Raw genomic sequence first — 14921 nt, forward strand, 5'->3', positions numbered from 1 at the left:
TACTTGGAGGTCCTGAAAACTATCCGTCACAAGCTTTGCTCCAAACAAAGAAGCTCCTTCTTGTTAGCTGGTCAACGCATGGCCATGCTGGAGAAATTTTCTACAAACCTACAATAGTATCTAGCCAACCCCAGGAAACTACACACCTCACTAACCGTTGTAGGGCAGGGCTAATTGGTAACAACCTCAATCTTAGCTGGATCCACTGAAACCCCATCCTTCGACACCACGTGCCCAAGGAAAGACATCTTCCGTAGCCAGAACTCACACTTAGAAAACTTTGCGTACAGTTTGTTTTCCTTCAGTGTTCCTAGGACCTTTCTAAGATGTTTCTCATGTTCCGCCTCTGTCTTGAAGTATACCAAAATGTCATTAATAAAAACGATTACAAAGGCGTCTAGGAAGTCCTTCAATACCCGGTTCATCAAATCCATGAATACCATTGGAGCATTGGTTAGACCAAAAGACATTACAATGAACTCGTAATGCCCGTATCTGGATCGGAATGCAACTTCAGAATATCACTATCCCTGATCCTCAGCTGATGGTAACCTGAACGTAGTTCAATCTTGGAAAACACGGTACCACCTTGTAGTTGGTCAAACAGGTCATCGATTCTAGGAAACGGGTACTTATTCTTAATGGTCACCTTATTCAACTCCCTGTAGTATATGCATAAACGTAACGACCTATCCTTTAAATTTGTAATCTAATCTTTTTCCTCAAAATATTGAAATAAAAAACAAATTCACAAGCAGTTCCTGCAATTGAACCTTCAATTCTTTCAATTCTGCCGGAGCCATTCTGTACAGAGCTTTGGATATAGGAATAGTGTCTGGCTCCAATTCAATCGTAAAATCAATCTCCCTTGGTGGAGCAATCCCGGGAGTTCTTCCGAAAACACATCGGAATAATCCCTCATAACTGGTTCAGAGGTTAGTGCAACCTCGGTTTCCCTTGTGTTAATTATGTTAGCCAAGATACTCCAGACACCTTGGTTAATCAATCTCTTGGCCTTAACCACTGAAATCACCTTGGGCAAAACTACTGTTCCGACCCCTTCGAACTTAAAGTTGGCTTCTCTAGGGGGTTAAACTTCCCCTCCTTACGAGAATAGTCTATACTATCATGGTTGGCAGCCAACCAATCCATGCCCAGAATTACATCGAAATCACGCATGTCCAATACTATCAGAATCACATCAAGGGTGCGGTTTGCTGTTTCTAACTGACATGCTTTTATCTTTTCACTTGCTATCATAATTTCTCCTGACTGTAGACACTGACAAAACATAACCTAAAGACTCCAAAACTAACAAGGCATGCTTTACGAACAACGAAGAAATGAAAGAGTGGGATGAGCCAGAGTTAAACAACGTCAAGGCATAGTGTCCCAAGATTGGGAGCGTACCTGTCACCACTGTTCCCGAGTGCTCAGCTTCCCGACGACTGGTGGCATAGACCTGACCCTGCTACTGCTGTCGGTTTGAACTACCCTCCCTTCCGAAACTTTCGGAACCACTACTAGGGCATTGGTCTGCCATATGCCCTATCTGCTTACATCTAAAGCACGTTCCTGTGCCAATCAGACAACATCCCCAACAACGCTTCCCACATGACTTGCATTTCGGCCTTTCTCTCTAAACTCCTCTTGAAGTTATAGCCCGTCGTTGGTCATGCCCTACTGACTTGCTTGTACTCTGGACCTTTTGCGGAGGTTCTGGAGCCTTCTACTCAACCTTCATCTTCTGGCCAGGGGCCGGTTCCTCCGTCAGGGACTTCAGGAACTCTATCCCTGAAGAACAACCCACACGTGTTGTCGCTCGGAAGGCTGCGGCATAGATGGGAGGCTCTAGGGCTTTCACAATGCCTCGCACCCCGTTTTCGGAGTCCTTGCACTCTTTGCTTCCGTAGACACCAGGTCAGGGGCAAAACAAGACAAATTATCAAACTCCTCTTCATACTCTTCTACTATCATGGTTTCCTGCTTCAAATTCATGAACTCAGCATGCTTGTTGTACCTCACATAAGCAGAGAAGTACTTCTCATAAAATCGCTCCTTGAACTGATCCCACGTGGCTTGGCCTCCACCGGCTTCTATCATTCTCTCAGCCAAGCGCCACCAACGCTTGGCATTGTCGATGAAAATGAAAGCGGCACACTGCAGCTTCTGCTCCTCTAGACACCTCATGTACTGGAAGACCCCCTCAATAGTGGACAACTACAATTCTGCATTTATGGGGTCTTTTAGGGATCCGTTAAACGTCGAGGGATCATACTTCTTGAAATCTCGCAGGTATCCAGCTTCCAACGAAGGGCCTTCCATGGTCGGACTCGTGGCTCTATCCTGATTCTGAACTGGTGGTAACGGGACTGACAAGGATGGCGCCTGCTGTGACTATACGTGCTAGGCGATCTGCTCGGCCACCATGCCCCTTAGCTGTCCTACCACGGCCTGTGTGACGACATTCCCAATCTCAATAGCTGCAGCCATAGCCGTATATTCTACTGGAATTTTTGAGGACGACAGTCCTGGTGGGGGCACAGTCGAAGCTCGAAGGCCGCTTCTTGGTCTAACCCTCTGCCAGGTTGACCCAGAGGCTGTCTCTTATACACATCTAGATGTGTATAAGAGACAGCTCTAGTTCGTGGTGCCATACCTGGTGACCACACGCAACACTTTAATACACACTAGCAGGGTAAACCATCAAACGACAACACACAAGTAGGATTTCATGTATATATATATATATTTGCCTAAAGGTTTTAAAACAATATACCTGGCGATGGCAAAAGATCCATTTGTGGCCATAAGGAACATATTAGACTCACGATGTAAGTCAGTCTACATAACCTAAAACTTAGGCTCTAATACCAACTGTAACGACCCTAGTTTCCTACTATATTCTAGAACGCTACTTCGTGCATGCATAGACTTAATCGTACAATTTCTTTTAAACCATCAAATACAAGACCCAAAAATTTATTTAATAATGCTCAAACGAGCAAAGATATGAAAACATAATTAAATAATAATAAATAAACTAAATCAAAATAAAATAAAATAATTTACTATTTGGGATACCCCTAAACCCTACTAAAAACAAATAAATGAAATTAAATAGTCAAATAATAAAATTGATATATTTTGCATAAAAGTGTAAGACGCCTAACTCCTAAACCATATTTCAAAACATGATACTATATGCGGAAGCAATGAATCGTCCTAATGGCCAAGTAACGGATCTCTCTTGTCATGCATTACTCTTACCTAAAAAATAGGGAAAGAAAAGGGTGAGTATAAACAGTTAGTCTATCCATTGGACTAAAATGCACAAGGGCATCATAGACATAGGCATAGGCATAGGCATAAGGGGCAAACCCGAAGGCACGCTTTCATAAGTAGTGACACGAAGGTCACAGGCATAAAACACAAGTGGTGATCCCAAAAGGACATCGTACATAAGCATAGGGTGTGGGCCCGAAGGCTCACACATGCGATGTGCATAGCCCAATAGAAACACTAACAGCCACTAAAATCTCAGATGAACATAAGCATACAAACAATCAGTATAATCTCAAACATAAGCATGCAACCAAGGCCATGACTCAACATTAAACTTTAACATCGTTATCAAACTTCAACTATTTCACAGTCTACTCATACATCAAGCCTTATCACCGTCTATTCATACATCAACGTTAGCCCACTATCTCCAGTCTACTCATGATCAATAATATACCAAAAATTATAAAAGAAGATGAACAAAGAGAAAAAGAGAAAATTAGAAAAAAAAAATATATAGGATCATTAGTTACAATTATTTCGAGGAGGTTTACATATCTTCTATAATAAATGAAAAGAAAAACCGATGGTACCTTTCGTGGAATTAGAGCGAGAACTTTGGGAATTAGTACATACATCCACAACCAAGATATAAAATAGAAATAGAAAACTATAAATTATTATGGTGAATGAATAGAAAAGAAAAGTCAAGGTATAAAAGGAAAAAGTGAGAGACTGTATGGCAAAACCACTTAAAGATATATCAAATATTTACGTAAAAATATCAACATTTAATCTAAAAATCAAACAATATTATTAAAAATCTACATTTTCCATAAATAAAAATTAATCAAATAAAAACCCCAACCTAACCTAATATTTAGAACAAAATTTTGAAGCGACTTGTTCACCATTTACTTATGCCAAAAAAAAAAAAAAAAGGAAGAAGAAGAAGAAAAAGAAAAAGAAAAAGACCACACAAATCTAAAATCACTTTTAAATAAACTTCATTAAACCATACAAATCCAAAATCACTTTTTAAGCAAACTTCATTCCCCATCATTTACTTCTATAAAATTTGACCACTTCTCATAAGAATTGCAGCTACCTTCGACAATCAAAATACCTTAGAATGAATATGAAAAAACTAAAATTGCAATGAAATTATGAAACTAAGTTAAATGACTACTAACCTTTAAAAAATCTCAAACATTATTCTCGGATCCAATGAGTTTTAACGAAAAATATATGAAACAAATTAATTTTATGAAACTTGTCATTCATAAAGAGTTGTCAGTTGGTTGAAACTTCATTTATACGAAAAATAAAATTAAAGAAAAAGGATAAAATAGAAATTCTAAAAGAAAGTAGGGGCAAAATGGAAGTTGAGATTTGAAGCTTGAATAGCCAATGGGCTGCGCAACAGTATGGCCCGGCCCGGCCCGGCCAGCCCATAGAGAACCTGCCAATTACCGCCTTTGTCCCTGTTTCGGCGGGAAACTGAGACATTTCGGCGCCAAGCAACTCGGCAAACCCTCACCCTCATTCTCTGCTCACAATACCTAAACCCAAGTTTGACTATCTCAATTCTCCTGCAACACACAACCAGTTATGGAGAGCCATGGAGCCGGTAGTTATTTCGTTGATGAGAAGGCCGTTCTTGTCGAGAACCTTTTCTTCGACTTCCTCAAAAGGTTAGTTGAATCTTTCTACTGCACTTCCACTTTTCGATCCCCCGTCCCGCACCAACTATTTCATTTCTTTTTAGTTTTCGCCTCACTGGGAACTCTGGAGACCCTTACTACGAGGCAGAGATAGAGGCTATGGTGGCTGGCGAATCTAACTCCATGTTCATTGATTTCGCTCACCTCATGGGCTCCAATAATCTTCTTCACATTGCAATCGCCGACGAATATCTGAGGTATTGCTTTGCTTTTCAATTTCAATTTTCTACCTATTGCATCCCCCAAATCCTCTTATCTCTCAGACGATCTCCGTCATCATCTCGTTGTACGATTGCCTTCTTCCTTGAATTGACAGGTTTGAACCATATCTGAAGAATGCTTGTAAGCGATTCGTAATGGAGCAGAATCCTTCTTTCATTGCTGACGATAACCCCTTCAAGGACATAAATGTCGCTTTCTTCAACATTCCTGTTTCTAAAAGGTACCACCTGAACCCTCGTCTTAGTCTATTTTTTTCAAAAAAGAAAACGAAAATCTGTTAATGTTCCGGTATAGCTCTCCTAACGTTAACTAAGCAATACATCTCTGAACTTGATGAGCATCATGGAAAACTTGTCAAAACGGTCATTGATTGGTGCCCGTTGGCACCGTATTCCCAACTATAGGTTGAGAGAATTGACTACTGCAGAAATTGGGAAATTAGTATCTGTGACGGGAGTGGTGACGCGGACAAGCGAGGTCCGTCCAGAGCTTCTACAGGGGACTTTCAAGTGCTTAGAATGTGGAAATGTCATAAAGAATGTCGAACAACAATTTAAGTACACCGAGGTCTGTTCTTGCAAGTTAATATATTTATATCATTTCCACGCAGACGTCATAGTTTGTACTTCATATTATCTTTCAAGTATTGTCACGTAGTACTTGGGTAAACACTGGTAGACACATATTGACCATTTTTTTTTTAAAAAAAAATTATAGCCAACAATATGCATGAACCCAACATGTTCGAATAGAACAAAGTGGGCATTACTTCGGCAAGAGAGTAAGTTCGCTGATTGGCAGAGGGTGCGAATGCAAGAGACTTCAAAGGAGATACCAGCTGGCTCTCTTCCACGATCTTTGGATGTTATTCTCCGCCATGAAATGGTCGAACGAGCTAGGGCTGGAGACACGTAAGAATAGCTACCTTGTCTTATATTCATTGTCATTTAGTGGTTCCGAGTTGCTTAGAGGGTTAAGTTCCACTGATTAACAAAAATCCGATCTATGTAAAGTTGACATTCTTGTGGCTCTTGAGCGTGACAACTCTCAACTTTCCTGGCATTCTCTTTAGTCGATCCCTATTGCTGCTTACAAGAGTGTGACAATGTAACTCCATACAGTGGTTTTAACTAAGCCTTTTCTGTCATTCATCCATTTAGGGTCATTTTCACGGGTACAGTAGTTGTCATACCAGATATTTTAGCACTAGCCTCTCCGGGAGAAAGAGCAGAATGTCGTCGAGAAGCTTCAGAGCGAAGAAACTCAGCGGTTGGACATGAAGGAATGAGGGGGCTACGTGCACTAGGAGTGAGGGACCTGTCTTATCGCCTAGCCTTTATTGCTAATTCAGTTCAGGCGAGTCCTTGATCCTTTCTAATTATCAATTATTAACTTGGATTAGGAGCTTTTTTTTTTATTATTATTATTATTTTTAAAACTATTATCATTGCTTTATTCAGGTTTTAGATGGCAGAAGGAATTTTGATATCAGAAATAGGAAAAAGGATGCGGATGAAGACAACCAACAGTTTACCGTCAGTTTTCCATTAACTAGTTTTAATTTTTCCTGCTTGTCTACATTAGGCATTTTACTTGAAAATTTAAAATTATATAAAACTATTAGGACACAAGTGACCACTTCTTCAACTTTATGGTCAGTGATGGCTTGTATGGCGCACAAGCTATAGTTACAAATCTTTTAAATAAAGGTAAAGAGGACTTCAATAAAAAGATAAAAATAAAAATAGAAGTAGAGAGAACTAAAATTCATTGTTGTATTTTGTTTCACTATTACTTTGTAATAGGTCTGCCATAAAATAAAAGCTTCAATTTTGTACAGTTCTCCGGCATATGCTGGCCAAGAATTTCTAAGCTTTGATTTAAATAACAAAATCTTCAGACTGGAGAGCTCGATGACGTTCAAAGAATGAGGAATACACCTGATTTTTTCAACAGACTCGTTGATAGCATTGCCCCAGCGGTCTTTGGCCATCAAGATATCAAGCGAGCAATCCTGCTGATGCTGTTAGGTGGCGTCCACAAGTTAACTCATGAAGGCATTAACCTTCGAGGCGACATCAACGTCTGTATAGTAGGAGATCCAAGTTGTGCAAAATCTCAATTTCTCAAGTAAGTTTTTGTATTTTTCCTTATTCCGTTCTGGTTCGTAGTTTAAACTTTAAACTTCTCAACAACTCTGTAGAGTTTGAATGTGGCATCAGGTATGCTTTTTACGAAATAAATGGTGCTTCAGAAATTTGTGTTTGGTTTTTTGATATTTGGACCAAGTGTATATCCATAAAGTGGAGCTTTTACAGCCAATAGTTCAGGATTTTATTGATTTATGGCTGTGGATGTCTACTTATCCCACACATTGACATTGCTTCAAAATGGGAAGCACGAAATGGGCCATAGGTACCTCGCCCACCACAAGGGCACATTGCACGCATACTTACAGTATTTAAGCTTTTATTTCCCTTTAAATGGAAAGATCTCTTGAAAACCCATATATAATATGCATGCATGTATTTTTAGATTTTTTTAATTACATTATGTGGTGTGTGCATCAAAGAACAAACTTTACTCTTTTTTCAACTCTGAGTTCTCTATAAATTGTTATGCTTTATTGTTTTTAAAACATTACACATAATACTGTCGATCCATAACATTTGTTATTGAGAAAGCTTGTACGAGTATAAATCCATGGCCTCATAGGCATCTTAGTTCTTTACTTGCCCATTTGTCACTATACCAATCCTTCTTCAGTTTCTGGCATTTTTATTTTTCTCCATTTCTCTGAAGTCAACATTTTACAACTCAATAGGCTAGTTCTCCGCACATTATATTGCATGTCTTTTTCCATTCAAGAAGTTTATTAGACCAACCTTAGTTCATGACTGCTTTCTACAGGTATACATCAGGTATTGTGCCAAGATCAGTTTACACATCTGGAAAGTCCTCTTCTGCTGCTGGATTGACTGCAACTGTAGCCAAAGAACCTGAAACTGGAGAGTTTTGTATTGAGGTAGCATTTTATTTGATATTCATCATTCACATAGGTATCTTAGTATTTTATAATTTTTGGTTAGATGGTGGTCCCTATTATTAGGCTGGCTACAAACAGGAGAGGGAATCCTTCCTAATGTCAAGTTAAAAATTCATCACATCCCATCTCATAGTTTAAAAAAAAACTTATTTTTTTACAACAATCTGTCTCATTGTGTTGGATGCAACCATATACAGTGCTTATGGGACTCTTAGCACAAACTGCCAACTAATGCACATATAACTGTTTGATTGAAGTGAATAAATTTGTGTAGTTCCCTTGATGCTTTCTAATTTTATTGCAGGCTGGTGCCTTGATGCTTGCTGACAATGGCATTTGCTGTATTGATGAATTTGACAAAATGGACATCAGGGATCAGGTAACTTGTATATTTTGTTAATGCTTTAACTCTGCATCAGTGCATCTCATGCATTTCTTGGTTAATCTGACTTGCAAATGCCATTGAAGGTTGCAATTCATGAAGCTATGGAGCAGCAGACCATAAGCATAACAAAAGCTGGAATACAGGCAACACTAAATGCTAGGACATCAATCCTTGCTGCTGCTAATCCTACAGGAGGGCGCTATGACAAGTCTAAACCACTCAAGGTGAGAATGTCTGCCATCTATCATAGAAATTTCATGGAAGGAAGTACAATTCTAGATAAAAACTATTGTTCATACTTATGATTTCTGTTGGTATGAAATTGTCAACTTGGAGCTGAGATTCCAGATGAAAACTAAAATTATTTGTGTGGAACTTTTACAATAGATTATTGTTTTGATATAAAGTCTTTATTTGCCTATCTCATCAATGTGTTTTTGTTATTGTTACAGTATAATGTTGCTCTGCCTCCTGCTATTCTCTCAAGGTTTGACCTCGTGTACGTGATGATAGATGACCCAGATGATCAAACAGATTACCATATCGCACACCACATTGTGAGAGTACATCAGAAACGTGAAGATGCTCTTTCTCCTGCATTTACTACTGCAGAGTTGAAGCGTTACATTGCATATTCAAAAACTCTAAAACCGAAGGTCTCTTCTATATGCACATTTTTTCCATTTTTCTTGGTGCCTATTCTTTATCCATTGAACCTCCTTTGATGGAGTTTAAATAATGCAGTTAAGTTTAGAAGCCAGGAAGGTATTGGTGGACTCTTATGTTGCTCTTCGCAGAGGAGATACAACTCCTGGAAGTAGGGTTGCTTATCGCATGACAGTCAGGCAGCTTGAGGCATTAATAAGGTTGTCTGAAGCAATTGCTCGTAGTTATTTGGAGACTCTGGTGAGTCCTTTTTGGAAAATTTGTTTAGATTAGTCAACAGTTTTGGAACTGTTATTAAGAATGGCTTTTACAGGTTCAACCGCGCCATGTGCGTTTAGCAGTGACTTTACTGAAAACGTCAATAATCAGGCAAGTAGCCAGAAAAACTTCAAAGATTTCTTGTCAATGAACATTTTTCTCCAACTTCATATGGTTTTTCGTATTGTAATCCATGTTATGTAAAAAACAATAATAACCTTTAAGAAAAAACTGTCTTTTGCAGCGTGGAATCTAGTGAGATCGACCTATCTGAATTTCAAGAAGAAACTAATGGAGGTGGAGATGGTGATAATAATGTTGATGGGCCCAATGAGGTTGATGCTGAACCTAGGCACGGTGCAACAGAGCCAGCTACTGGAAATGGTGGTGAGTTTTGATGATCATAGTCACTGTAATCTCTGCAGCTTTGTATAGATAAACCTCATTGTGTGGATTGGATTATGACGGTGTAGAAATAATGGGTCCAGGTTCTGGAAGTAGTCAACCTAGGAAGGAGAAACTTATGGTGAGTGATGAATATTTTCAGAGGGTTACCCAAGCCCTTGTCATGCGCCTCAGACAGCATGAAGAATATGTTATGCAAGAAGGTACCTGGTGCCCTTTCATTTCAGTATGTTAATGGGGAACTTTTGGATATCTCTAATATGCAAAATTGGTAATTCGTTTGGATATTAGTCAAATTTAACATACCCTGGATATCTGTTGCTTAGCCTGATGATTTGGTCTTTTTAATTGAAAATAAAGATTTGAAGAATTGGCCAACAATGTGCTGTCCAGGAATATTCATTATGGTTTACTGTTATAATCAGTGTTAAACTTTCATGTGCTTCAGGACCTGGGCTGGCGGGAATGAGACAGAGAGACTTAATTGAATGGTATGTGGATCAACAGAACGAGAGAAATAGCTATAGCTCCATGGAGGAGGCAAATAAAGAGATTAAATTAGTTAGAGCTATTATCCAGGTAAACATATATCTGTGTTATGCTTAACAACATTATTGACATGCTTTGTGCCAATAGCTCACATACCTGTTGTTCAGCATTTGATAGTACAGGAAGGCCATTTGATAGTGGTAGATGATGGGAGGCCGGTAGATGGCGACGTTGAAGGCGAACCGCAATTAGTAAGAATTAGAAATAACAGGATTTTAGCTGTGGCTCCTAATTATGTCGTTGATTGAAGACATCCGGTCTTAAAACTGAGTCTCCAAGTTTCTTGATCTTTGTCAATCGAATGTGTCCAATTCAGCGTTCATGTGAAAGTTCTGGATTGATGATGACGTCATGAAGATCTGAATTGACGTCCAAAGTCATTACTGACAGGGGTTTAAGACTGGGGGCTGTGGAGGTAAATTATTTCGTGTTTTTTCTGGCTAATGCCGGAGGTTAGTTTTAAATATTTTAGACTTGATTCGATATAGGTTTAGTGAAGTGCTCGATGGATACCGTTACGTTGTCATGTATCATTATAACTAACCCAAGTTTGGAATGTATGAGCGAGGTGCTGTTGTAAAATTTGAGTGTGCATTGGAATGGCCGTAATGCTTTAATTTTTGAATGTTATGTTAACGTTATTAGTTTTTCGCTTCCAGGGGATGGGCATAAACACACGTTGTCATCAATACTTTTATTTTATTCTTCAACAGATTGCTTTTGGATGACAAAAACAGTGTCATATTTGGGAGCATTTGGAGAGAACGGGTGCAAAGGGACGGTATTAAGAGATATGATCATGTTTGCTCTGTGAATGATTTAAAAGGAAGAAAAATATTTTTTGGTATGCGTGGTTGAATAGTGTTTTGAAATTTTGTGGACAGAGGGGGAGTAGGCATTTGCAGGAGAGAATGTTGTTGCCTTTATTAATAAGGATGAATACTGGAGGTGCGTAGGTAATATCAATAATGATTCCAAGAGAATTGTGGCTGATGTGGCTGGCTGGCTGGTGTACCAGCAAAACCACATGACTGGTATGTGTTGTATGAAAGTGATGCATACGTAGCATATTATGGAGTCGTCCGTCTGGGTGTGTCCCACATTTGACACTTATGTCTGCTGTCTCTGCGTCGGTTATTACGAGTAATTTCAACTGTCTTCGTCACATCTTTTAAATTCTCTATTTAGGGTGTAGATTAGACAGATTATACGTGAGTGTTAACATGGCATGCATGATTGGAAATTACAGTTACACATGAAAAGTACAAACCCAGCTGTAACTGTCAAATCAGAAGTGCGGGTTAATTGGAAAGATAAGTCAGTTTTTAAAAAGATTGGAAAAAGGGCTAGTTTGGAAAAAAATTAGAAAAAATGGGGTAATTTTTTTGTCGTCTCAGGCACCTTTTTTTTTTTTTTTTTAATAAAAAAATAATTTTATTTTGTTGGTAACGTCCGTTATCCTTCTTTTTTTTTTTCATTTTTTTTATTATTAATTTTTAAAATTTTAAATTTAATTTCTTCCCTTTAAACTAACTATTTTTTTAGTGTTGAAATTGTATTATTTTTTTGAAAAAAAAACATTTTTATCCATATGTTTTAGGTTTAATTTCTATTTAGTTATTAGATTTTGAAATTTTATATTTTGTCATTCAATTTTGATTTCTAGATTTCATAATGTTTCAAATATTTTATCCCGAGATTAGAATTTTGTTCCAATTTAGTTTATGAGTTTTGGGATTTACACTTCTAACCTCTATTTTTTTACAAATACTATTTTTTAACATGAATGTTAATAATTAATTTAAAATAATTATATATAAAGTGAAAATTTAAAATTAATTTCAATGGTGATGAAAAATATAACTAAAAAAATAATTATATTATATTTATTTCAAATGAAAAGAATAAAATTAAAAGTGTAAATCCTAAAACCAAGAGACCATTATTTTTATAAAGTTAGACCAAATTTAGATTAATATTGTAAATATTTGTGTAAATGTTAATGTGAGTGGAAATTTACAAAAGTAATGGAAAAATAATTATAAAATGATATCAATTATTGGTAATTAATTAAAAATTAAATGACATGAAATATTTGCATACAAACAAAATTTTAAATTGTTTATTATAAAATGTATATGTCAAAAAGACGACATTGGAGCATCTAATTCCTAATCTTGATAATTCCGATAGAAACTATAATATTGCTCTCAGGTCATCCTATATAAAAAATGTTAAAGATATTTACTTAAATGAAAATGATAGGGAGAAAATTTAAATTCATCCTACCAAAATTTCAAGCCTATCGAAATATCAAAATTTATACTTTTAACTTCAATTTTCACTCAATTTCCACCTTTAGTATTAATGCCTATTAATTCATTCAAAATAAATATAATTAATTTAAGTTATATTTTTCATCACCATTGAAATTAATTTAAAATTTTACCTCATATACAATTATTTTAAATTAATTAATTGATATTTATGCCAAAAAATTGAAAGTGAGTATTTAGTGGAAAAAATGAGGTTAAAAGTGTAAATCTCGAAACTTGAAACTAAATTGAAGCAAAATTCAAATATCAAAGATAAAATTGTAATATTATAAAACTTAGGGTTCAAAATTGAATGTCTAAACATATAAAATTTTAAAAACTAGAAACCAATAAAAATTAGACCCAAAATATATAGATAAAAATGTATTTTTTCAAGAAAAAAGAATTATACAATTTCAATACTAAAAAAATAGTTAGTTTAAAGGGAAGAAATCAAATTAAAAAGGAAAAAAGGAAAGGAAAGGAACAGCTAAGAAGGGCACCGGAAGTTTACAAGCAAAATAAATAGAAAAAAAGAAAAAAAAGAAAAAGAAAAAGAAAAAAGGGTCTCTGCGTCTCCCAAAAAGACACACCATAAAACTGACAACAAATTAACCCCATTTCTCTAATTTTTTTTCCCCCCAAACTATTCTTTACTTCCTACCATTTTAAACTGCCTTATCTTTCCAATTAACCTAGAAGTGCATATGGAAATGGGAAATTCACGCCTGCAGCTAGAAATGTGAGACCATTTGATTTTTTTAATGTAGTTGTTGAAGGAGAAATTTCGTACAAATCACATATCGCCATATTATTTATGATGAAGTGCCAAAATCAACAAATTTGGGACAATTTAAGAGTCAACGTAGGTCCTAAATTGGAATTGAAGACGAATTCTGATGACATCACGTGTTCCTATCATGAACTTTGGGTTGAGTAAAATTAATTTCATCCAATTTGATATTACAATTTGGATGTTGGTCCGGTTACGCCCAAATATGAGCTTAATTTGGGTGCCAAAATGAGCCCAAATCCAATTAATTTGGCACAAAAGTCATGCCAAAGTCCAATTAGTAGGGCCCAAAGGTTAGACTTAAATCCAATTAATTGGGTTCAAAGATCAGACCCAAGCCCATGAGACCCATCAGAGAGCTCTATAAATAGAATAGTTTTTTTTTTTTTTTTTTCTTTTTTTCTTCAAGGGTTAGCAATTCTGCATTCCAAGATACAAGCGCTCCGCTTCTATACATATGTACCCACATCGTATCAAATTAACATCAAGTTCAACTCGGAGATCAACAAGCCCAAGGACGATCATCGATCAACCAACTTAAATATTATAATTTATTTTGAAAGCATCAAAATACGATGTATTAGAGATTGTACTCATTTTCCACAAAATTAATACAAATACAAAGTTAAGTTCTACAAATAAATTTCTCTTAAAATCTCGTGCGAACAGTAGAATTCTCAACAATTATAAAGGATCGAATTTGATTGAAAGAGTATAAGAACTCCATCTTCCCTAATGAGAAAAGCCTACTATAGTTACAATACTATATTACCCTCTTATCGTATATTTTAGATTCCAATTGGTCAAATCACTTGTATCATTAGAAGGTTAGATATGCGAGGGTTTAGTTTCTTCACGTCCGTCATCGAAGTAAGATCATTTAGATCTGTCCATTATTTGAATCGTTACGACCACGATGAACGACAACGATGCATACTGAATCAGCTACAAGGAGGCCAAGAAGGTTAAGGATGTGAATTTGTTCACCAAAATCATTAAGAAAAGTAAGAGCATAGACCACGACTAGAGTCTTTGGCAACAACTGAGGTAATTTCAGGTTTTTTCAGACATTGGAATGTTGTTTCATAAACCATGTTTATATTTCTTAAATGTATTTGAGTGTATTTATTGATTGGCTAAATTATAAAATATGCCATTGAAATTTGTATTTTGTGTCAAAATATTGTTGAATTTTCAAAAACTTCAAAAATACCCTGAAACTTTTAAAAATTTGAAAATTAAATATGGGACTTATTTAAGAGACTGGGAATAA

The 14921-nt window shown here is 36.5% G+C and overlaps 1 protein-coding gene across 1 annotated transcript; it reads left to right on the forward strand.

Moving 5' to 3' along the window:
- Positions 1-4781: 4781 nt before the first annotated feature.
- LOC120069786 (DNA replication licensing factor MCM6) lies at positions 4782-11198 on the forward strand. Its single transcript, XM_039021597.1, has 18 exons — positions 4782-4979; positions 5054-5206; positions 5326-5451; positions 5636-5798; positions 5949-6142; positions 6392-6587; positions 6692-6766; positions 7132-7361; positions 8142-8256; positions 8582-8656; positions 8746-8886; positions 9115-9318; positions 9407-9568; positions 9642-9697; positions 9831-9973; positions 10075-10194; positions 10440-10570; positions 10648-11198. The coding sequence occupies exons 1-18, from the start codon at positions 4897-4899 to the stop codon at positions 10786-10788; spliced, it is 2508 nt and encodes an 835-aa protein (XP_038877525.1). The 5' UTR covers positions 4782-4896; the 3' UTR covers positions 10789-11198.
- The last annotated feature ends 3723 nt before the right edge of the window (positions 11199-14921 follow it).

Source organism: Benincasa hispida, unplaced genomic scaffold, assembly GCF_009727055.1.
Source record: "Benincasa hispida cultivar B227 unplaced genomic scaffold, ASM972705v1 Contig587, whole genome shotgun sequence".
In the NCBI taxonomy this organism is placed as follows: domain Eukaryota; kingdom Viridiplantae; phylum Streptophyta; class Magnoliopsida; order Cucurbitales; family Cucurbitaceae; genus Benincasa; species Benincasa hispida.